Here is a 26,119-nt window from a genome sequence, read left to right as displayed (position 1 = left end):
AAGATATTCCAGTATCGGATTGGTATTAAAAAAAATATCATACCATCATTCTATGGTCAATTTAAAAAAAAAATTAAATAAAAAATAATTTTAAAAGAAAACTAGGTTAATAAGCTTTGTAAAATCAATGACCTTGGTATCTCTGGGTTGTGGGTTTAGTATTTTTATTTTTTAATTAAATTTAATTATGTGATTGTTTATTTTTTTTATTTTATAGTTAAAAAAATAGTTTTGAAAAAAAATATATGTTACTAAATTTTAAAAAGTCGTGTAATTTTTTTTTAATTTTTTTTTATTTTATCCTTTGATATTGGATTGATTGATAATTGAATTTTATAATTTATTTTGTTTTGTTTTTTATGAGGTTATTATAGTCTTAAAAAATATATCAATATTAGTTTAACACTTTGATTTTGCCACTGTTTATTTTTATATATTAAATAAAAAATAGATTTTTTTTAAAAAAAACAAGTTATTAATTCCAATGGAGTCCAATACCCAATTTGTGATTTGATGTATTAACCTGGGTTAGCTAATTCACGGGTTTAATTGATTTACCCATCAAATGTAATATATTTTTTTTAGTTTCTGGTCCTTTAATTTTTCTAAATTGTTTTTATTTCACTATTATTCAATATTGGATTGGTTAAGAAATAGAATTTGTAAGGTGATCAAGGTCAATCCAATTTTGTATCGTCTCAATATAAAAACAAATTGTTGTCTTAAGGTTTTTTTAAAAAAAACTATGTTATATTTTTTTTGGTCATCCAATTTGTCTTTGGATTCATTAAATTAAATAATTCATTTTGGATCAACTCTCTCGCAGTTTAATTAGAAACTCAAGCTAGACAATGAATCGAGTTGACAGGTTTCAAGAACGAACTAGTTAAATGAACAAAAAAAAAACCTTGGTTAATAAGCTTTATAGAGTCAATTACTCAACTTGCGAGTTTGGTGAGATAACCTTGGTTGTCCTAATTTGTGGGTTACCTTTTTTTTTCCCCTCTAAATGAACTCAATTATGTAATTGTCCATTTTTTTTATCATATAATTAAAAAAATAGTTTCAAAAAAAATATATTATTAAATTTTAGAAAGTCGTTTTTTTTTATATAAATTTATTTTTTTCGATTTCATCATTTGATATTGAACTGATTGAGAATATAGTTTTATATTTTGTTTTGTTTTATTTTTTATGAAGTTATCATAGTCTTAAAAAAAGTCTCAGTATTGGTTTGATACTTGATTTTGCCTATTGTTTATTTTTGTTATCATATATTTAAATAAAAAATATTTTTTAAAGAAAAACAAGTTATTAATTCTAATGGAGTCCATTATCCAATTTGCGAGTTTGACATGTTGATATTTTTTTTTTTTCTTTCTAGTCCTTTAATTTTTTTTAATTGTTTTTTTTATTTCACTTTTATTCAATATTGAATTGGTTGAGAAATCAAATTCATAGTTTATTTTTTTCTATTTTCTATAAGGTTATTATAATCTTAAATAAATGTTTGTTTAGGATTAATGCTCGATTTTAAAAATATCTAATATCATCATAAAATTAAACAAAAAAAAAATTTACAAAAACAACAAAGTTATTAAATCTATTGAGTTCATAACCCAAGTCGTAGGGTGACCAACATCAATCCAATCTAATATTATCTCAATATGAAAACAAATTATTGTCTTAAAGTTTTTTTAAAAAACTATATCATATTTTTAATGGTTATCTAAGTCATCTTTGGACTCATTAAATTGAATAATTCACTTTAGATCAGCTCTCACGCGGTTTAATTCAAAACTTGAGCCAAGTAATGAGTCAAATTGGCAGGTTTCAAGATCAAACTGTAACATTGCCAAAAAAATCTTCATACTCTTAACATTTCTTTAATATGGGGTGCATGCAAATACACTATTATTTACCTAAACGGTAATAAAATTAGTTATTTTTACCATATGCATCATGTCTCATGTCTCATATATTTATGTAGGTATCTATATTTATTATTCAACATGAAATATAAATATATGGATAAATATGTATTTAATTCGAGCTTATATTTATTATATTCAAGTTAAATATATACAGAAAATTTTATTTTAATACATGTTTGATATTAGTTACTTTTACCATATGCATCATATCTCGGATATTTATGCATGTATCTATATTTATTATTCCACATGAAATATAAATACATGGATAAATATGTATTTAATTCAAGCTGATATTTATTATATTCAAATTAAATATACATTGGAGATTTTTATTTTAATGCGTGTTTGATATTATAGTCCATGTGTTTTTTTAAAAGTGATTTTTAATTAAAAATAAATTAAAATAATATTTTTTATATTTTTTTATTTTTCATATCAGTAAATCAAATATATTTTAAAAAAACATTAATTTAATTTTTAAAAAGTAAAAAACATGCTGTGATGTAACATAAAAACAACGCGTAAAAAAAAGAAAGAAAATAGAAGTTACACGGATCCTTGGCCTTTGTCAAGACAGAAAAGTAGAAAAATTTGACGCTTCCTCTCCTTTACCTTTTCTTTTTATCTTCTTCTTCCCAGATTTGATGCTCTAGTAAATAGCCGCAATTCGGCCCAAATTGATATTTTATTGGATAGACCACGCAGAAGAAAATATCAGACGCGATGTCTTGATCTCCAAGAAAATGACATGAAGCAAGTAATGGGGTATTGCCACGTGTATTATGCGTTGGCTAAATGTAAGCCACGACAAAGTCTTACAGGGCCACGTCAACAAAGCATCATCTATCTTGGGACTATAAAAGCAGAAGTGCAAGCATATCCATTCCCTCCTAAAGTCCTGAAATCTGAAAGAGTAATAGTAGACAATCGTTACTTCGCATCGAAGATAAGTCCTCCCAGCAAAGTTTCCGCACAAGAACACGAGCACCAACTTATATTCCTAAAACCCTAGATAAACCTCAATAGACAAAAGTAAAAGGAAGAAGGACACTTGAAGGAGTTAGAAGAAAGAAAAGGGAAGGTAAGGAGGGTATCAATCAAGTTACTTTTGGTGAGTTCTCTGTTTTTCGACTTCAGACAACTTGGGTTATTTTTATTAGCGGTTACTAACTTGTTTTCATCGTAAGCAAAGACTGGATTCTCTTGAGATTTTTACGAGAAACACATGGGGTTTTGTTCTCATAACCTTTTCATTTTGTGGTTTTAGAACAAGCTTCAACGTCTTTAATGAGTATTGACATGGAAGATTCGTTGAGACAGAGTTCTTCGCTTGGGTTTAGCAGCAAGAACAAGAAGAAGTGGCTGAGAAGGCGGAATGGTTGTGAATCAATAGAAGATACACTTGCAAAGTGGAAGAAAAACAACAAGCTTCAGATAACCAAGGTTCCAGGCAAGGGGTCGAAGAAAGGTTGCATGAAAGGAAAAGGTGGCCCTGAGAATAAGAGCTGTAGATATAGAGGTGTTAGGCAGAGAACTTGGGGCAAGTGGGTTGCTGAAATTAGAGAGCCTGTCAAAAAAGGCAGCGTAACGAACAAACGAAGAATTAGACTCTGGCTGGGTACATTTTCTACTGCTGTTGAAGCTGCTCGTGCTTATGATTATGCTGCAAGAGCCATGTATGGTCCTAATGCCATACTCAATTTCCCAGACTACTCTCATGAATCAGGGGGTCAGTTGGATAGCTTATCGTCTTCGATGACTGCAACCGAGTCTAAAACAACACTGGATCAGTATGAGGATAATATGGTTGAGAGATTGAAGATGGGTAGTTGTGGGTCAAGAGAAGTAAATAAACAATCAGGCTCTTCTGGGATTTACGCTGTCAATGAATCGGAGGAGGAAGTTGAGAAATTTCAGGTGGCAGAGAGCAGTGGAAGGGAGTTGAAAGCTGAGGGATGGGATTTAACAAATGAATGGATGTCTTCTCATCATGTTGAAGCTGAAGCACCCGTATTGAGGGGAGAAATGGATGGAGAACTTGCAGAAATGGATGGAGAACTTGCAGAAATTGTGGAATCTTGGGGCTGTCATGGTATCGACGACAGATATGATTTCTTGCAGAATGAGACTGAAAATGTAGAAAATAAATTAAAGAATGAGATTGCGGAATCCAGATTGAGCAGCAGACTCCATGAATGCTTGTATTCCGACCATGATATGAGAACTGATCGCAAATCTTTCTATGATGCTCAGATGCCATTAACGACGGGAGAAGTGTTTTCAGGCTTGACAGGTGGTAACTCTAACCACTTTGAGGCCAGGCATGATGACATAAACCTGGGTTTATGCAATCCAGAAATTGATATCAAGCCTTCTGTCCAAGGTATTTCTGACAGTGGTGCTTCAAAGGGAGAGAGGAATTATGGGTATGTTCACGGCGAGGTTCATGCTGACTCTAACCACTTTGAGGCCAGGCATGATGACATAAACCTGGGTTTATGCAATCCGGAAATTGATATCAAGCCTTCTGTCCAAGGTATTTCTGACAGTTTTGCTTTAAAGGCAGAGAGGAATTATGGGTATGTTCACGGCGAGGTTCATGCTGCAAGCCAGTTACAGAGTGGAAGGCCACCTGAACTCCCCTGCCAGTTACAGAGTGGACGGCCACCTGAACTCTCCTGCCAGTTGCAGAGCCCAGGAACCAATCTACCAGGGAGCTTGAGCTTCATTCAGGAGGCAGATTTAGGTGGGGGCTGTAATTTTGATCTGTTGAAGCAGGACATCAACTGGGGCTTAGTTGGAGAGCCGGAATTGCTTGATCCCTGGTTCCATGAATTACAATTCTAGTAATATTCGAGTATCAATAAAACAAGTTGCTTTGGTATCTAGCGGCGAGTACCATTGATGGTGCTAAAGCTAGCTGTAATTTTTGAACCTTAGCCTGATATATATGTCTCTCTTTTACTCTATCTGCGGTGGAAGGATCTGTAGCAATTCAATCTCTTTGAACTCCCAGCAGAGAATTTTAACAATCTTGTACAAAGCTTTTCTGACTTCGTATGCATGTCATTTCTATAGAATATGTAGTTCCTTTGAGAGGGGAACAATCTCGTACAATATGCTGACAATCACTCGTAAGAGATGCTAAAAGGAGCATTTCTATAGCTCTTGCAAAATCTTGGCAAGTTTCTGTCTAGATTTGTCCTCTCATTACAGTTTTATATATATATATATATATATATATATATATATATATATATATATATATATATATATAAAGTGAGAAAAAAATGGCTTTTCAGCTCCTAACTAGAATTCTCCATATACAATAATTTGTTCTAGCTCACTATTTCTAAAATCAGCCACTGTCGTAACAAGTGAGTTCAGTAATAATCAACCCTTTAACAGCCACCTCCATCAACAAAGATGCAATCCATTTCAAGTTCCATTAAGACAGCATGATCTAGGGCGCACCGATGGGTGTTGCTCGATGGTTTTCAATATCTCGTCTTGAGTACTCTTGGCGCCATGTTGTAGGACCCTGTCCTCGTATGGCATCACAAGCCTACACTGTTGAGCCATCTCACTCGCTTTCCTGTTGCGAATTCACCCAGACCATTTCCCACGGTCCCCTTTTTGTGCCCAGCCTAAAAGAGATTGAGATTTTAGGAAGACCTGGTGCAAGGTGGCAGGAAAAAGCAATTCGATATACACAAACAAGTGCAAGAAAGTATTTCGTAGAGACCTTAGCCTATATCTCAAGCCCAAAAGAATGTTTACAAGTATCATATGAACCTCCTCTTTGCCATGTCATCTCCTAAAAGCATCTCTCTCTCTCTCCATGAAGTCATGATTTGGACCCATGAATGGATCATAAACATTTTGATAGTAGAGATGCAATTCAGGAGTTCTAACAGGCAGTTAAACTGGAATCGCAGATACATACTAGTTTGATATGACATGGATGGGCGGAGCTAGGATATATTGTAACCAGAAAATCTCACATACCCGTTTGACTCATGCTAACCAAATATGGTTTTTCATTACATTAAAAGTAGAAAAAAAAAAACTTGTGATGCAATTCACTGACAATCTAACTTCAATAATACAATTTATGGACACTTATATGATTACGTGAAATGGTTGCGGAATGGTTGGAAGAAAAGTTAACCTATATGATTAAGTTAAATGATTGCAGAATGGTTTGGAAGAAAAGTTTCTCAAGTATAAGAATTATTACCTCCAAACTCCAGCCACTACACGCAAGGTCATGAAGAGAAATAAACCTGCCCAGACTCCAGTGAGACCAAATACAGGAGCAGCCACAAGTACAAAGACAGAAGAAATCAGAGAAACCAGCACCTGCAATCACAAATGTGGAGCTGAGAAGGGAAAGGGCACATCATATAATACACTTATTACAAAAGAAACAAGAACAGACCATAGAGTAGGCAGCAAAGCCAAAGTCTGAAACCCCATAATATAGCCCATCAAGAACAAATGCAAGAGCATTCATTGGCTGAGACCCAGCAACAAACTGCAAAAAAGTAGTGTTTATGTTTAGGCGAAGTTAGGCAATACAATTGGATTGTCCAAGTTTCATAAGTAGGATCCAAACCCTGGCTTCATAGGAATTGAGAAGCTACAAATAGAATCCTTAAATTCAACCATATGTGAAAAGGTTTTTTCAAGATGCCTGACGTGATGCTAGGACAAAACCCCATAGGTTAAGGCATAGACCTCAACTGCAACCTTGAGGGTTCTAGTGACCAGCACCATAAGGCGCAAGTATTTTGAAACTGGACACCTTTCTATTCTTGACTTCTCAGCATTGCAATTGACCAAAAATCAGAACCAAAAATCAGGTAGCTACAAGGCAACAATGACCTATTACTAAGTTCTTTTTTTTAAGGATTATCTGTTTGCTTTTATGATTCATTGTCGATAACATTAGTTTTTTCTATCATTATATTTATTAAGAACATATAAATGACCTCCAACAAGAAAAAAATTAGCAGAAAAGAAATCCTCACCCAAATGCCAGACCAGACAACTCCCAGAACTTCTGGATCTGTACTAAACAAACTGGAAAAAGCTCCAAACCCAAGGGATAATATCACACCCAAAGCAATTCCAGTTACCAAACCAATCTGCTCTTCAATCAAGTGATAGCATGATGGAATTCAATTGGTTAATGTTTCTAATATCAAAAACTATGAAGCCAACCAACAGTGAATACAGCAAAATAGCTAGAAGTATCAGCAACCTGCAGAACTCTATAAATCACAAATCGTGCTTGTTCATAATTCCCTTGGGAGTAATCACTGGCCAGAAGAGCCTGTAAGAGAAACAGAAAAGCAATGATGGAACTGAAATGATCAGCACTTCTCAGCAACCCTATCTATGACGGAAAGTTTCAGAATCAAAAGATCAAAAATGGAAGCTGCAAAATTTTCCAAATACCTTCTATGTATAGAAGCCTCCCTTCTAAGACTATTAGAAACAAGGTTTTAACAACAACTTCTACCTAATTTAAGATCAAACAATGACTACAGTTGTTCTGTCTTGACCTTTGCACTTCAGCTCTAGTTCCAAACTTTTTGTGACTATTCATTTTGTTTTCTTTATTTAAGCCAACATACCAAGATTACTCAAGCAGTGGAAGCTAGTAACATTTTGTTTCTTCTTTTTGGAACATGTCAAAGGAGTAATCAAGACAACAAGCACAGGAGTTGCGACTGATAGGCAGAAGAGTGATGATTACAGAAACAATGATGCATGCATGTTCCACTTTTCAACTACAGGGAATTCCAGTGTGCACAATGGAGTCAAATGTTTTCAATGAAGGAGAACAATCACTGGCTTCAAGGATCATTCAACAAGGTTACCACTCAGGATACAGCTCTTCTAAGCAAATGCCATCAAATTAAATCACATATTTATATATTTGAGATGGGAAAAAAAAAAACATTTCAAACAGAAAGATCAAATTTCCCCCACAGATTTAGCTTCATTTAGCCACAACTTACATATGAACATCAAAATGTCAGGCTACAAAAATAGCTGTCAGGTCAAACTGTCCAGCATTCCAATGCAATTTCACATACGTCTGTGAAATACACTTTACATCTGTGAAAACTGTACACTATGTACCTGGCCATTGAGGGTTACTGTAGCTTCATTTATCTAAAAATGAAGCTACAGCTTATGTATGAACACCAAAATGCCAGACTCAGAACTATTGATCAAATAGCTCTAGCCTAGTCATACTATTCAGTATTTTAATGCAATTTCACATCAGCACGTGTAAAATACACTTTACAGACTAAACTGCACACTCTTTACCTGGCCAGCAATGGCTAAAGCATCATTAAGCAAAGATACAGCTAACCAGACTTGCATGCAAATTTGATGACCTGCCATTTGTACGGGGCCTTCCCTAGCTGCCATGGATGTTGCTAATGTCATTGTTAACAGCACTGCAATGGTCCTGCCAATAAGAAGACCACCTGCAAGTTTCATAAAACTTGTCACATGGTTAATTAAAAAACTTCAGTAGTTGCAGCATTCTATGATTGACAGAGCATTATAATTTGTCTACTCCTTTTTGTGTCCCTTGTTCTATTAGACTGAATTCATCAGTCATAAAGGATATCACTTTGGTTAAGATGCTTGAAAGTGATACATAAAATTTCAACTGAGCTCAGGAAATTAGCTAGCCGACAGCCAAGGTGAAGGGATCCCACTGAACATTGCATTCACATGCAATGCTGGCAGGAAGCATAAATAGTAATCATAGGTGTTGAAAGTACATGATAAGAACTTCTTTTCTTAGACACATTAGTCATGCCCCCCTGGCCTCCCCCATTCATCTGGCAACAATCTTCTCAACAGGATATGTGTAACAAATTCGTTGCCAGCTAACCCAGAAATATTTTAATCAATTACTGATGACACATCTACAACATGCCCATAACAGGCTTAAGAACTTAAGACTTGTGAACTGTGTAACAAGCAGAAAATAAATGAGTTGTTCTCTCATTCATGATACTTGTAGTGGGTGTTATAGTTCACAGTGGACTTTGATCTTTTAACTGAACAGAAATGAAATCCACATAAAAAGATGTTCAATATGAAATACTCGTGTGCATATGTTGTCACCCTTGGGTAACTAAGTTAGCCAAAAGTGGGTTTAGTATGCCCCACCAAAAAGGCTGGTGATTTAGTTGCATGGAGAACTGTATTTTTCTATGATAGAATTTTCTTAATGACATCAAATTGAAATGAAAATAGATGTAACGGAGCTGGTAAGAAACATACCAGAATTCAGATAGCGGACAACTTCTCTTGCATCAATGTTTGGAGAGATTAGCTGCACCTTGTCATTCAACTCCCAGAGAAGGATGAAAGCGATGAGATATCTGTAGAAAAGGGGAAACAGGTAAATTTATAGGAGAGAACAGTTAATCAGTTCCATTAGAAAAAAAAAAAAAAAAAAACACAATAATATCATGTGCAAAGGACACTGATATTATATAGTTTACCACATTATTAACATACTCAGAAATCACTGTAGCAACTGCAGCACCACCAACGCCGAAACCAAATACAACAATGAATATTGTATCCAATATTGCATTCAGTAAGTTGCCGGCACCTGATAGTCAAAATACAAATTTATCACAAGTGTGGTTCGCAACAAAATCATGCAATCAGAAGAAGTAGCCTGAAATGCTAGACATATTTTCCGAGCATATGGGACCATGTTGCTGATATTGGTGGTGAATATGAGGCCATCTTTTGCTTATTCATCAACCAAACATATGTAAATGCATAAATGTTTATTGCAAATACATTTTACTGACTTGTTGCAATTTCCTTGCTAACTAATATAGGTGTACCAACTACTATATTCAACTATGGACTTAAAACATCCTCTTCACCTGGTGTACTTAATAAAGGAAAATCCATCTATATACTTTCTGTCCCTGTGAACTCTAATGGATTGCAAGGAAAGGAAAAGGAAAACAGTGCTGCAATACTTGCCAATGGCATATAAGGGTGTCTTTGTATCCATAAATCCTCGAAACGTGCCTTGTGCTGCAAGTGCAATTACAATGGGTGGAGCACCAAAGGCCCTCAAGGTAAGAAACTGCTCAGCTGGCACTCGCATTGGTGAATCCTGTGACATGACAAAAATCTCAAAAGACTTTTTGGACCATAATCCTGTGTCGATATTATAATATTTAAAATTCATTTTACAGTAATGTACCCTCAAATTTACAGTATATCCAAGTAACTTGACAGATTACTTGATGAAGATCATCAGTAGAAGCTTGCCATATTAACATTCTAACAGGCAATCATTAAGAGCCAAAATGCAAGATAGAAGCCAATATCACAGGATTGGATTCCTCTTAAATTAGGGGCAACATGATACATCAAGTTAGGTGAATCCAAACCATTGATTTGAATTTCAACAGTTTAGATTTCCTTATAGAAAAAAAAAAAATTGAACTGCCAATTTTTTATTAAAAAAAAATCCTAACCGCCCACTAGTTGGATGATATGAAATCCTAGCCATTGAAATTCAAAACAATGATCCGGATATTCCTAACATGAAGATCATGTTACACCTAACTTGAAAGGAGTCCAATCCATTATGTCAAACAAAATTCATATGTAATGTACAATTAGAAGGTCAGCAAATTAACCCAAAACATCAAAATCTCACAAACAAAAAAATTAATAAGTATTAGACTCCAGTTTTACCATGGATATAACTATATCAAAGCAACATAATTAAAATGACTTGAATTTCAATTTATCATGGTGATCACATGCAGCATTAACGTTTAGAAGACTTTCTCATTGCGATCATATGCAGCATTGACATTTAGGTGACTGATCACTGACATTACCAATCCCAAAAAAACATAAATTCTCTATCCAAGAGAGCAACTGATGCAAGAAATCTAAATTAATTTCACAACTTAAAATGTTAAAAGAAAGTAAAAAATTCATAACTAAGCTTGACGTACAACAGGTATACCCATGATATTCATCAAGAATCCCGAGCCAACTGAGAGAGCCACCGTTTCTGCAACACCAACAGCAGCAGCAAGCGCTAAAGAAGTCGAAACTGAAGGAAGAACTTGCTTCCCTTCCTGACCCTTCACCGAATCTAAACATCAAAAAATAAAATAAAATAAAATAATTCTCAAATAAAATAAATAAGTAAATAAATAAAAGCTAATTAAATTACCATCGTTACTTTTGCTAATCAATGCTTGCTCTTCGGCGACAAAGGAAGTAGTAATATTAAGCAAAGGAACATTAAACAACTTGGAAACCAAATTAAATATCGAAATTGACACTCCAACCGCCGCCAATTCAACCGATCCTACAATTATTTAACAAATCTAATCAACAAAATTAAATTCTTAATTAGTTAAAACTAAATAAAAATGAGAAACAAAATATGTATAAATACCGATATGACCAACATAAGCAGTATCAACAAGTGAGGCAATAGGATCAGCTGCAAGGGCCAAAGCAGCCGGCAATGCAATTGATAAAATCTCCACTCCAACCTCATCAATTTTAACTCCATCTCTACACAATTATAAGCCAAAAAAAGTAATTAATCGCTGTAAAGTTATAATTAAAACCTAATCAACAAATTTAACCGTTTCTACTTGTTACCAGTAGTTAATGCACCTGAGACGAGTAAACAGATTAGCAACCGAATCGGTTAGAGATGACGTGGAAGTTGAAGAACGTTTGCTGTCAACGGAAGTCGGTTTTAGTTTCGGTTCGTTAGGGGTATTGTTATCAAGCAACGTCGTTTTCGTCGTCTTCTTCGTGGTGGTGTTGGTGGTTGCGGTGTTGTTTTGAGGAGGTGATGATCTAGGGACGGTGGTTTTTAAAGGAGCGGATAAATTTTCGTTTCTTTTTTGAGAAATAAAGGAAGGATTTGTGTGGAAATTGTGTATGCTTAGAAGCTTGAGTGAGAGAGCTACTGTGGCCATTTTGTTTGAATTTTCTCTCTCTCTCTCTCTCTCTCTCTCTCTCTGTGCGTGTTTTGAATTTTGGTTGGAAAGGAAAGTAAAAATCTAGAAGAAGATAGGCTGGAAGCCAGAAGTTTGTTTATGGCTTCCATTAACAGATAGATTGCGCGCCTCTTGAAAAAGAACAAAAAAAATATCTTCGTTAGTTCGTTTAGTGAATTAAATGGGCCTAATAGGCTCTTCAGTGTATTACATGGGCCGCCTAATTCGAGTCTTCAAAATTGAGCGGCCCAATATAGAATTTCTAGACTCCATAATCTCGTTTGGGCCTCCCAGTTCAAATTGCTACTATGCAATATAAGCAGGAGTTTTTACTTTTGATCGATGATAAAATTATCCTTAAGTTATATTATATGTAAATCAAGACTCTTTTTTTTTAATGATATAAAAAATGTGATATTTTTAAGGAATAAATGCACTAGGTGTAGAAATTCTAAACATAAGTTAAATTTAGTTCAGTTTGATGGGTTGATTCAAAATTTAACTTAAATTAAGATTTTAATTGAATTGGATTAGATATTAATATGATAAAACTTAATTGAGTTAATAGAATTTTTAGCAACCTGATTAATCTAATCAAATCTGGTTCAATTGGTTGGATAAGCAACAATATCTTTATAAAAAAATATATATATATTTTAAATAAAAATAATTAATTTGGGCTGTTTGGAAGGGTTATCCGTTACTCAAATCCCTTTTCAAGTCTGTATTCAAATCACCTCTCAAGAGCATACTTCAAAGTTAAAACTTAAATGGAGAAAATAAATCTTTTTAACCACCAAAGATTACCTAACAATTTTTCTATTACACTAAATAATAGGAATGTCTGATAATCGCTTTTTCTATGACAATAGTGAGATTTTTATAACAATAAGGTTACTTCTGTCAATTAAATCATGAAAAATAATTGTCATTTATGATAAGTAGACTGATGGTACGTGGATTAAACATATTGATTTAGGTAATGTGCACAATATTAGCTGTAAAACAAATTCCTTGGTATTTATTTGTTTTATTTACGATTAAGATTCCATTTATTTCTATGCTTTTATCTTAATTAGAAATTTAAAAATATTTAGTTAACTAACATATATCAAAAACTCTTTTAAGATTTTAATTAAAAAAATACAATTTATATTTATTTTTTAACTTAATTTTGAAATCAAAACCACAAAATTTACTATTTCCCATGCCTTTTTTGTAGAGAAAAAAATTGAGAGATGATGATATCTCAAAACTCAAATAATCCCTCTTTATAGTAGGAAGAAAGATTTTCTGTTAATTAATTAATTAATTATTATTATTATTATCCAAAAAGGCTTATGAGATGTCTTATTATTGGGTTGAGCGTATTACAGCTTCAGCTGTTTGGACTTTAGCATTTAGGCTCATCCTATGGGCTCCAGATCTTTCGAATCTTGACACCTTTCTCTTTGTATTGGAGCTTTATTCCTTACTATATTAGCTGTAAAACCCGACATGAAATAAGGTAGAGGCCATGGATAAAGAGGATAGACTTTTCAAAAAAAATTATTTTAATTAAAAAAAATTAGAACTAGAACTGAGTTTTTAAACTGATGAACCAATATTTTTTTTTAACAAACATGGGTTTTTTTTTTAAAACCAATCGATCCAAAGCGATATGATTCCAATCAATTTTTTTTTTTAAACTAATATAATTAAAACTATAAATCAACTCATTAAACCGATATAGTTTAAGTTATGGTATATTTTATTAAGATAATATAATCTAAGTTATCAATCAACTCATAAATGCGGCGGGTTTTTTAACCATATAATATATACAAATTAACCACCTTGCTTGAATCCAAAGGAGAATTCTATCATTATGAATAACCAAACATTACATGACAACCATATAAAAAAAAATGGAAAACATCTCTGATTACACATGCAAAAAGGCATTCCAGATACGAAAAGAAGGGGTTAAAATTTGTCCTTGTACAAGTGTAGAAAAGGTAAAGGACTGGTGAAATGTCGGTGACCCTCCTCCATGAATTCCGGCGACTATAAATGATACCGTCTCCTCTCTTGTCTTTGCCGGCTTATCTCCATTAAGCTCCGTGAACTTCTTGTGGCCATTGACACGTCAAGTCACAATCCCAATGCAGTGGCAACCTGCGATTATTCACAAGATGACGATAAGTTCAACCAAGTGCAAACGTTAGAAATGATGAATTACCTAATACTTGTTCTTAGATAACTAGAACAAGAAGGGCTCCCAGCACACATTGCCTGGGTTTGAGCAAAATTTGTGTGGTAGGCTCGCATGGAAACACTGATATAGCTACAAAACTAGTCCTCAATCTGCACATCACCTAACTTAAGTGTATCTTTCCAAACGTCAAAGATATCATTTCCTTTATATCTGCAAGGAAAGCTTTTCAAATTGTTAACTTCTCGTTGTCTTATTAATACAGAAATTCAATCTACAAATTGACACAATATCATGGATTGGATGAGTTGATCCTAGCTAAGCTAAGTTTTTTTAAAAAAAAAAACTAGATTTTTCCACAGTTTCGGTCAAAATCAGCCTCCAAGATAGTGAGTTACCTAATTGACTTGTTAAACTAAACCTTAGACTACATGTATCTTAATAAATTTAAAAAAATACAAATTCAAATATGCACTTTTAACTTCCATGACATTTCAATAATTACGAGGGCATGATATATTCAAACTTGCACAAAAATCTACAGCGCTTTAGGAGAAATCCAAAGTCATTGGCCTTGACATGTTTTTTTCCCAGACGACGAGATAACGAAATTCAAGAATGGTCTCAGAATTATGAATAATGTATATAAAAATCTGTATCAAATACGAGATGTTCAAGCTCTTCTCCATGGTTGGAAACTTTGAATTTCGATGGCCATTGAAAAGGGATTTTAGTAAAAGGCAATACCTTTGTCTGTCAACCAAATTAAGGCACACAAGCAGTCGCATCAAACTTGGTACCTCCTCAGACTATGCTGAGATTTATGGCAAAATACACTGAATAATTATGTCACTGTAAATTCCATGAACACGTTAAAATCTGAAAAGATTCTGCTGTGATATAGAAAACAAATCTAAAATGGCCACTTGAGGTATTTTAGTGGAAACAATGGAGGAAGCGTGGAAACACAGCGACCTGAAAAGGGGGTAAAAATATCAGAGTTAAAGCTGGAAATGAGTGCAGATATTAATTGCACAAACCCTCGCCTTAAATTTTTAGATAACTGATGTAATGTAAAGTAGAAGACGCAAAAAAAGACTGGCTAGGAACCGTGACTTGCACGAAGACGGGAAGAAGACAAAGTCGCTAAGTTCATCATCCCAAGTCCCAAAATTGACAAATGGATAGGCTAGCCCTGCATTATTTTGTTTTTGTATTATAATTATTATTGTAAACTGATGTTATTTTATAGTTTTTTTTTTGTAGGTATTATCATCATCACCATCGCAATCACTTTCATCATTTATATGTAAAGCAGAAGTTTAGCTCCCTCCATAACCATGATCAGAGCGCCAAGAGGGAACCAAAACAGTGTAATAGAGCTGCATAAGCAGAGGTATAACATGTAGATAAATGCAAAACATTATCAACATATGTGCAAAAATAGTGAGCTCGCATCAACCATTTTACCTTCATCAATGGCGTATTTCTCAACGAAAGTACGCTTTGATGGTTTCCAGACATGAGCACATAGCTCATAATGGCCCTTTTAACAGAAACCATATATATATATATATATATGAGCATAGGAGTTTTCCCTCGCTAATTAACCATGGAAACTACAAAAAGAAATACCAACAAGAAATATATGAACATAAAAGCACTTATGAATCATACCGCGCATAGATCACCTTCTCAAAGAGAAGGAATGGCACTTTAATCCTGAAGCAAGAGGGAGGAGCCAGGAGGTGATCGTAGCAAGAAGAACCAGTAAAACTCAGGATGGATAGCGCCACTGATAGTCAAAAACCAAATAAAAAGAGCCCTTAGGGCGCTATCCCTCCTGAGCTTAACAGATTCTTCCATACTTTCTATATATCAAGCCTCTCAGCTAGTTAGCTTCAAAGGGACCAAAACCATAGCCGAGGTCAGTAATGGTGGGGATGGTTTGGAGGAGGGGAAGGTGTATTTATAGCAGAAACTGATAACAGAACGTGGGGGTGTGAAGACAAATGTCATTTCTGGAGCCCCATAAGAACTTGACTAAATACCCTCATTGACAAATAACAGTATTCTCTGGTTTAGGGGATGTTTGTTTTGTATATAATATTTTTATAGAAAAATGTTTTATGAATTTTTATTTTTTTTATGTTTGTTTCTCCTAAAATATTTCAAAGAAAAACTAGTTCAATAAAAAATACTTTACTATTAATCTTGAAATTTAGTTCATTTTTTAAAACATAATCATAAAATTTTATAAAATATTTTATAAATAATAATCTTTTTATAATATCATTTAATTATTTTAACTATCATTTTTTTTTATCACCATCACAACAATTTTATTTATTAAAAAATAATTTTAACTAATAAAATTTTATAAAATATTTATAAATAATAATTTTAAAAAATATATCTAACTATTTTAATAATATTTTTTTTATCACCGCAGCTATTTCATTACCTTATTGACCCTTCATCATCTCACAATCACTAATACCAGTACCTCTTTCCTCCTCTATTATTATAATTAAAAAAAATATTTTATAAAAAAAAAAATTCAAGCCAAATATTTAATTATTCTAAACAAATCAATGCTTAGTTTTCAATGGTTTTTTTTTTTTTTTTTTTTGAGGGTCAAAGCGTATTTAATGTCTCTGCCGACTACGGTTGGAATGTAATGATATACGGGGAGGTTTATACGGTATACGTACATTCTTTATTTCTTTGGTGAAATATTGTACTCCCAAAATTTCTTTGCTTCATGATTACTTACTTATCCTTTCTAATTAATCTTCTGATTAATGATTACCGTCGTAGTTTTTTCAACAGGTAAGACTATGGTGTAGAAGTTTATATCTTGTTTAATTATGATATACCGCGTATTTAACCAAATTGTTGGCCCATTTTCTACTTTCTTTCCACTAATGCAATTTTTAGGTCTTATCTTTTATATATTTTTATAAATATGATAATGATTGTTTTTTTAAAATATTTTTAATTTAAAAAAAATAAAAAAAATATTTTTAATATTAGTAACACATTAAAATAATATAATAATATTTACAAAATTAATTTTTAAAAAAACATGATTTGAATCGTGTTCTAGCACAATTATGTAATAAATAAATAAAAATTTTATCATTTCTGTTTTAAAATTACAATTTAAAAAAAAAATTATTTTAACTATAGATTTATCTTATAGTTCTCTTTTCTTTTTTGTATTTAACCATTTTATTCAGAAACACTAATAATCTTATCATACACATTCATTAATTACACATGCATGTGTGTTTGGTGGAAAGAGGTAAGTATGAAAAAATTTAGCTATGCAATTCAATGCATATTTTTTAAACGTCTGGTAGGAAAAAGTAGGGAACGAACCTACATGTTTTGAAATTTATTTTAAAGATCAAAGTTGATTTTTGATGGTGCTAAATAGTTTCTCAATAACTATCTCGATTTCTTGCGCTTTTTCTTTCTCGTGAGTAGAGTAAGATTCAAATTCAAACTCCTCCTTGTTTTTTTTTTTTTTTAAAGGCCAAACTCTTCTCCTTTCTTTTTACAAGATATTACTTTTTATTTCGATTTGTAGTTTATAAATATATATGGATTGCAGTTCCTTTTGTTGAATGTGTATTATTTCCAAATAAATTATATCAAATAGGATATTAATATATTGAATGTTTGAAAAAAACAAATATCTTCTCTTCACGCGTTTAAAAGTATAATTATAGTTATTTTTTTAAAAGTGATTTTTATTTCAGAAATATATTAAAATAATATTTTTATTTTATTTTTTAAAAATTATTTTTTATATTCAGTATATCAAAATGATCTGAAAATACTAAAAAATATTAATTAAAATAAAAAAACAAAAAATTTAAAAAAATTTTAAAAAATATTTTTGAAACGCAAAAACAAACAGGTCTATAATGAGTTACCGACACATGAAACGAGCTTAGGCTCAAATGTCTTCACCGAATCTTTTCTCATATCCTAATCATGTTTCAAGACTCTTTTTTTCACATCATATCAATGTTTCCATAATCAAAACGAATTTCACCTTGTCTCCTAAATTATTGATCATCGCTATCTCCATTAATGGCAAATCTGTGATCATGATATAATATGAAGACGCGGGACCAAGAAATACTCTAATTAAAATTATGATGCCTGAAAGTACTCCTTCCTAATTGTTTGGTGTCGGCTCTGAAAACTTCACCGTTGATCGGGAAAGTTCCTTTCTCGATGATAATTACATCGGCCATTAGTTACATTAATCAAGTATCATATAAAGTTGTGTTTGGTTAATATTATTCGATAAAAAATAGTTATAAAAAGAATAAAAAAATATTTAATTAGAAAACAGAAAGAATAATATAAAAATAAATATTTTTGCGAAATGATCATGAAGTGAATTTTTATTCTTCAGAGACACAGAAAAACATGTCCTACCTATCTCCGTTTCTTTGTCCTGAGACAATAAATGAACACCATCTAAATTGTAATATTTTTCTTAATATGCACACCTTTCCTAAGTTGTAAATATTTTCTAATCAAATATTTTGAGTCTGTATATTTTTATTAATTTTTTAAAATTTTAAAATTAATAATTATATAAATATTTAATAGTTTTAAAATTTATAGGACTGTAGTAATTTTTAGAGGTATAATCTCAATTATTTTTTTATTTTTTTAGGTTTTGGACTATGAGGAGGGCAGAGGCAATAATTTCTAAAGACAAAGAGTATGGTGGTTAGTATGATAATGGTTGCTTTTTAAATAACTTTTTTATACCGAAATACATATTAATAATATTTTTTTATTTTTTAAAAATTATTTTTAATATAACATATTAAAACGATATAAAATATATATATATTATATTAAATTCTAACAATAAAATCGATGTATTACTAATAAGATATCTTTGGGCAAGATTTTCCGATCAGAAAATAACATTTCCTCGAGACACTGCTTTAACCGCATTATCATCTTGTACGAAGACGAGTCATTACATGCCTATTCAATGCTCCTGCCACAGCCATTATAGCCACTGCTTCCATTGCCAAAAACACCATCCACAGTCTCCTTGCATACATCGCATCCACACATTCTCTTTATGTACCTTGATATGACAACACACACCTCATGTATTGCAATCAATGGAAATAAATTCTTGATTTCACTCTGTATAACATTTGGAAACACTCAATCTGACAATGCCCAACCACTATCACCAACTTTTCATGCTCAGAGAACAAATTTCGAATTGATTTCCACTGAAAATCACATGCCACAGCCTTCGCAGCCAGCAATACCTGCCCCCATGGAATAAAATTGAAGCAAATGGTGCCAAAAAACTATTCAGTCTCGTATAGTAAGGTCCCATTTATAAAATGTTCGGTGTATGATTGATGATCTTGGCAAGAACAATACATGTCTTGTTCTTGAGATGAAAACCCAGTAATTCCTTGCAAAAACCAGTGTTTAATAGCGGGGTGCCATTTTTGGGAAAATCCCAAACTCTGTCAACACTCCTTACCGAAATAAAACTTTTCACTGACTCTTATATGGAAGCCTTCGAAATTGTACCAGCTTCTCTGGCTTCGTTTTTAACTTTCTACTTCCCGGGCCTTCGCTGCTGGTTTTTCAGTCGCATGATGAGCCAGCCCCCACCTCCCAGGCCTGGAGAGGGACAGAGGCGCAGCTGCGCAGGAAAGCTTACCAGAATTTCAGAGTCCCCTCGCGATTGTCAATGTACTTTCCCTAAATACCCTTACAGGATTCAACTGGGATATTAGCACCGACTCGTTTTTTTTTTTTTTCCAAAATATTTCAATGTTATGAGGCATGATTAAAGCAAGTTTATTATAAAATCTTTTAATATGCTTCGCTTCATAAATTATTAACAGCACCTCTAAGTCAATACCTTAGCTCTCCTGCTTTGTAAAAATACTTGAATTAATGACAACTTAGCCGATCCTTGTGTTTTTACAAGTAAGAGATATGGGTGAGGAGGTTGTGCTTTTTAGCCTATTAATAACGTTTATGAGCCTCCCTTTTATAGGTTGTTAAGCTTAGAGGTTTAGTAATTGAATGTGGTTGTTGAATTTTAACTTCTGAGATACCTGGAAAACAAATTATGAAAACATTAGGGATTATTAGATGCTTAAATTAATGTTTGTAAAGAAAAAAGTAGTCTTTTGGGTTCTAATGGTGTCCATGCAAAAGGTTCTCTGTATTAAAAATTCAAGAAAAAATCTAAAATTTTCATATGGAGGTTGTGTTTTAGATATGTTGTATGTTTAAATGACACCTAGTGATAAGGATTATCTTAGCATTAAATATTGAGGACCAATCAAGTAGAGGGTTGGTGGCCAAAATAAAACATGGGCAATAGCATTGGATCCTGTCTTGTAGAGTGCATCCAAGATCAAGGGACCCCTAGGCCTTATCTTAGACCTATCACTTTGGGCTTGGGTATTAGTAGGATTGGTAAAGAATATTTTTTTGACACCATCATTGGTTTCCTCTGAGTCATAGTGACATAAAAACTTCTGTCAAAAGAAAACTCCTTAAAGAAGCATATATGAAGTAATGGGGAATTTATATATACCAATGGGTCATACCCATTTGCATGAAGTAATAGGTTGCATGTTTAAATGATAATTGGTAATGAGTTAATACCTTGGCATTAAATGTTGAGAACCAATCATATAGAATGTTGGTGGCCAAAGTCAGATTTAAGCAGTAATATTGGATCATGTCTTATGGAATGTCTCCAAGAATAGGGGACTCCTAAGCCCTTTCTTAGACTTATCATTTTAATTTCCATTATTACCATTACCTATCTATTTATTAAACATGATGTCTCGGGTAGCATCATAGCTAATAGGTTTCAGGAACCTAGTTGGGAACATATAATCTCTACAAACTAAAAACTATCTTGAGTTATATAAGAGTTGGTCATTTTGTTAGATAAGAAATATTGCCTAACACGAACAAAAAAAAGAGAAAGATATTAGTATTGATCTTAGAGGTGAGAGGGGTTTTCCCCTATCATGCATGGATTTTTAGAATTAAGTAAAAGAATGATACCTATGTTGAGGGACTACTTAAGAGATAAATGATCTCAAGATGAAAGCGTTGATGTTAGCTTTGAGTTCAACCTATTAAAATTTATGAGAGTCTAGTCGTAGGGTTCTTGATATCTTTATATGTTGATCATGGTGCTTTGGATGTTCCTAGTGGGCTTGGTTAAGGATGTTCATCGTTTAAGAAAATCTCAAGTCTTTTATGTATTAAAAGTGCTTTCAGCAATTTAAAATGATTTATTAAACTTGTCAAGAAGATCAACTATCATTGGAACTGTAGGGTTGTTTGTGCTACCCAAGGTAGCATTAAAGCCAATTGATCTTGGGATCTAGGTTGAAACCCTGCAATTTATTTATAGTCAATGTATTCTCAATCCAAATAAGAGTTAATAAGTCTTGTCAAATACGATTTGCCATTTAAAACAATAATGTGTGAAGGTGGCAATGTGAGAGATATTCCTTGACATTAAAGGAGGCTAATTTGATTAGTAAAAATGTTATTGATACTTGGGTCAAGTTATATATACTAGCAATAAGGCCTTCAAAATAGGGTTTTATCTTAGGATTGAGTGTGAAAGTAGCATTATGTCTTTTTTAGGAGGTAAACCTCATTAATCGAGTAAATTTGAGTGTTTGTTATGATTTTTCATCATGGTTCTGCTAATGTGTGAATTGTTTTTCCATTCTAAAAGCAATATGGTGCCTTTTATTGTTATTTTTCCGCTCTAAAAACAATGGTTTTAGGTCTTTTTAAGTTGTTAGATTATGCATGATGGGGATTGTCCCTTGAGTTATATCTATTAAAAGGAGCAATCAAAGATTAATATAAGAGAATAGTGTAAAAAGATTTAATTTTACTTTTATATGTGTTTAAGAATGCATTTTAAGAAGAAAAGTCTTGGATATCATTGGAGATGAGAGATCACGAAGATCTAAAGCATAAATAAGAATCTTGTATCATTTTAGAGAAAAACTAATCATTAAGACATATAAAAGGATCCATGATATTTTTAAAGATACATGATTATGGAGACCTAGAGAAGGATTTTAGATCATTTTAGAGAAATTTATAGTGTATGTTGGTCTTTATAAAACATTTGCCAAGATTGACTAAATTCATGACATGTAAAACCCCTCAAAGGGTATCATCCCTTGTATAAGATGAGTCATATTCAATCCCAAAGCCTTATTGTTTGGTTTTTGTCCTGAAAAGAAACCTAAGGAAAAGAGGTAAGGTACCTAAAATTGTTAAATTATGAAAATGACAATAAAAAAAATAACAAAATACAATATATATATATATATATATATATGGTTTCCACTATACTTAGATGTGGATAGATAGATTATAAAAATATTAAAAAGATTCAAATGACTTTGTGTGCCTAGAGTATCTTATTGTGTATAGACGAGCCCGCCATTATACAAGTCTAACTAATGTCATATTTTTATATATTTTCTTGTGAAATCCTTATTCTCTTAGGATGTAAAAGAAATAATGAACTAGTAGGACCAAGTTAATGATAACATAGGATTGTAGATATAATTTTTTGTATAAGAGATTGGTTATGACTTGCATGCTTATGTATTTGTACATAGAAGGATAATTTGAGTGACACATGTGAAGTTCTGTCAAATGGGATTACATGAACAATGAAATGCATTATACTATTTTAAGTTGCATGTGTTAAATAGACATCTAAATGGTCTAAAAATAATGGTGTGCATAATGCGGTATTAATTCTCGTGATGGGATTGACAATATATATATACCTTGTAGCCAATCAGTTTGATTACACATGACATTGACTTTATTCATGTAAATATATTTAATTTTAATGAAGACTTTATTTATCTTTAATATTCATCAAATATTTAATTAAAGATTCTAATATTTGATTGATGAATCTAGAATAAAAATAAAGTTTGCGGATAAAAAGACTTTGTAAAAAAAATTATAAAATTATTATAATTATATGATTTTTATTGCATTAAAATATTATTCCTAAATATTCATTGTCAGTGCTCTGCTAAGAATGAATATTAATTAAAGCTGTTAAAACTAGTACATATTATGCCTTTTGTTTTATAAAAGAAAACAATTATTCTTGTAAGCTGAGGTATGGGAGCATATAACTAATATGTAAGTGCTTGTCAAATGACTTGTACACTGAACGAAACTGCATAAAAATTTCATATGGAGAGATTACTCGTGTGTATGGAAAGGCTCACGTGATGATTATTTAAGTGATCCTTAAACTTGAAACACTAAGTTATCTTATATAGAAAATGTTATGCTTTGATCTTGCTATACGTTATTCTAATCAACGGTAACAAACGAGCAGATTTTGGGTATAACAAGAACTATATAAAAGTATTTGATTAATTAAGAAATGATTCATCATCCTATGTGAATTAGAAAAAATATTCAACATGTTCTCAAATAAATTGATTGTAAATTCTTGTGTAAGGTGAAATTAGATTTGAAAAGATTTTTAAATCTTATTCAAATTATCAATGACTATATGATAGAGAGAAAAAATTATTTGACATGTAGTTATACTTTATGCTATAATATTTAAATTAAAATATTATTAATAAATAAATAATAATTATACTAAGAAACTAGTCTTAAAATGTGAAGCTCAAATCACTTGTTCATAAATTAATGATTAGGTATCGAGGAAGGGAATTTTAATTGGGAAGATTGTAGAAAAATTAACTGGAGTAATTTTCACCTCTGAAAGTGAGAATAAAGGGGGGTGGCGAGGGCATATTAGTCCAAAAGGTAAACTTGGGACGTGGTCCTCTCTCTCGGAAATAAAATCCAATCTAAAGAAAGGTGGAGTCATCATGCCTATTGGACATGATATTAATGACACCATCTGTCAAAACGATTTATGACGCAGTAATGGCAGCTGGATTTGCAGGCCTTTAGGGTACCCCTTCTCAATGATTCATGGGGCATGTGTTCGATAGAGAATTCCTGGCCGTAGGATTGAGATCATTGCACTTTTCATTCAAATTATGATAGTACAAAAATGGGTGTCTTGTAGTGTACAGGATTTTATTTTTTAAAATATATTTTTATTTAGAATTATATTAAAATAATATTTTTTATTTTTAATAATTATTTTTTATATTAGTATATTAAAACAATTTAAAAAATATATAAAAAATAATTTTAAATAAAAAATTTAAAATTTTAAAAAAATATAATTTTAACTGTATTTTGAAAATGGTGACCAAACAAAACTTGATACATGGAGTTGATATAAGATCTTGTCCCCTTACTTGAATTGAGTTAAAAAAAAAATTAGTTGATTTAAAATGATAAATTAAATTTTAGTTTGATTTAAATTTAAAAATAAGATATTTATATTATTTGAATTAAAAAAACAACTAGATTAATCTATTTAACTTATGATTTAATATAGAATAAGTTGTATTACTTAGGCTGCGTTTGTTTACTTGCAACTTTTGTGTTTGCAATGTAAAAAATGTAATAAGTTGTTTGGTAACATACTAAACTATGTTTTTTACTGTAGGGTCCACTAAAAAATTGAGTTTGAAACATAATTTTTGAGAAGCGGTTTTTACATGTTTTTGTAATTGAATTTCGTAAAACTTTGTTTATTTTTGCTTTTCAAAAGCGCTTTTGAAAAAATTAAATTTTTTACTTCAAATTAATTTTTTTTAATTTTTTCAAATCATTTTAATGCGCTGATATCAAAAATAATTTTTTAAAAATAAAAAAAATTATCTTAATGTATTTCCAAATAAAAAACATTTTGAAAAGCAACCGCAACCACATAATTATCAAATATTTTATACATATTTTTTGCTGCACATAAAATCTTAACCATAATTTTTATTAAACATATATCTAAATCCAACTAACTACATCTAACCATACTTTTTAAAAATTTATTTTTTTCAAATCACAGCCATAATTACTACCTCAAAAACAAACACATTCTTTGAGTATAACTTGCTTTCTTAGTTTTTTATTTTTTAAAAAAAATATTATAATCGAATATGTTTATACATTAATTAAATTTAATTTTTTCTATAATCTTAAGATTGTATTTTTCATATTGACTCAAATTGATTTCAATATTTAAACGTAAAAGTTAAGAAAAAATACCTATCTTTTTAGTAGAGTTGTAGCTTAATTCTTTTTCAATAGGGGAAAACACAAAACAAAAGGCATTGGCGCTTACAAATCCATCAAAGGAGAAAACTTCGAATTCTAACTTGAAAGTAAAGTCTGACGGCAAAACCCAACTCAAAGGCAAAAAAGTTGGTGGAATAGATTATCAAAAGTTCCTATAATGTTGACTTTATTTTTTTAATAATAATGAAACAATTGTTCTTCCTTCATAATTATAGCAATGTTTGATGATAATTTTGTTTGAGAGTTAAAGTATACCTCACTGCTCACGTGCTGTACTTTTCTTAAGAAATTGTTTATTTAATCAATTTACTGGCTGCTTTATGAGGAATTAAAATAATTTTATTTTTAATTTTAAAGAATATAACTTAATTGATTCAGATATTGAATTTACTTTTAATATCATTAATTTGAGTACTAATTATTAAAATATGTTATAATTATTAAATAATATTTATTCTTAAATTCTAACAAGTTCAAAAATAAATAAATATTAAGTTTTTTTAATTAAAAAATTATATGTGATATTTTTTTATATCATAATCTTTAAGCCCAAAACCAGCCACAGACAGCAAGGCCGGTCTTGGTGAGAAGTGCTGTGATCTCGTCGTGTTCACCACACGTCCTCTGGTTCATTCTAAATACACCACGTGGCGGTCAGA

At 31.6% G+C, this 26,119-nt stretch overlaps 2 protein-coding genes and 1 long non-coding RNA gene across 4 annotated transcripts; 1 reads left to right on the top strand and 2 right to left on the bottom strand.

Annotated features, from left to right (window-relative positions):
• Positions 1-2,817: 2,817 nt before the first annotated feature.
• On the top strand, positions 2,818-4,906 carry LOC118039350 (uncharacterized). Of its 2 annotated transcripts, none has more exons than XM_035046037.2 (2): positions 2,818-3,018; positions 3,205-4,906. In XM_035046037.2, exon 2 carries the CDS (start codon positions 3,225-3,227, stop codon positions 4,782-4,784), a length of 1,560 nt encoding a protein of 519 aa, XP_034901928.1. In that variant the 5' UTR covers positions 2,818-3,018; positions 3,205-3,224; the 3' UTR covers positions 4,785-4,906. The 2 variants fall into 2 exon arrangements, with proteins under 2 accessions (XP_034901928.1, XP_034901927.1); XM_035046036.2 differs by having other exon boundaries at positions 2,818-3,048.
• A 290-nt stretch (positions 4,907-5,196) lies between these two features.
• LOC118039349 (protein DETOXIFICATION 44, chloroplastic) lies at positions 5,197-12,099 on the bottom strand. Its single transcript, XM_035046034.2, is given in 14 exon segments — positions 5,197-5,584; positions 6,178-6,299; positions 6,379-6,474; positions 6,971-7,087; positions 7,204-7,275; positions 8,283-8,446; positions 9,258-9,358; positions 9,498-9,594; positions 9,984-10,119; positions 10,979-11,121; positions 11,203-11,340; positions 11,431-11,552; positions 11,658-12,013; positions 12,016-12,099. Coding segments are annotated over 14 exon segments (1,812 nt in total). The 3' UTR covers positions 5,197-5,520.
• A 1,730-nt stretch (positions 12,100-13,829) lies between these two features.
• On the bottom strand, positions 13,830-16,229 carry LOC118039348 (uncharacterized). Its single transcript, XR_004685911.2, has 2 exons — positions 15,861-16,229; positions 13,830-14,146 (listed from the first exon to the last, which is right to left on the bottom strand). It is a non-coding gene; the product is annotated as an uncharacterized lncRNA (long non-coding RNA).
• Positions 16,230-26,119: the final 9,890 nt, after the last annotated feature.

This window comes from Populus alba, chromosome 16, assembly GCF_005239225.2.
Source record: "Populus alba chromosome 16, ASM523922v2, whole genome shotgun sequence".
Taxonomy (NCBI): Eukaryota; Viridiplantae; Streptophyta; class Magnoliopsida; order Malpighiales; family Salicaceae; genus Populus; species Populus alba.
This window is presented reverse-complemented; position numbering and strand designations above follow the sequence as displayed.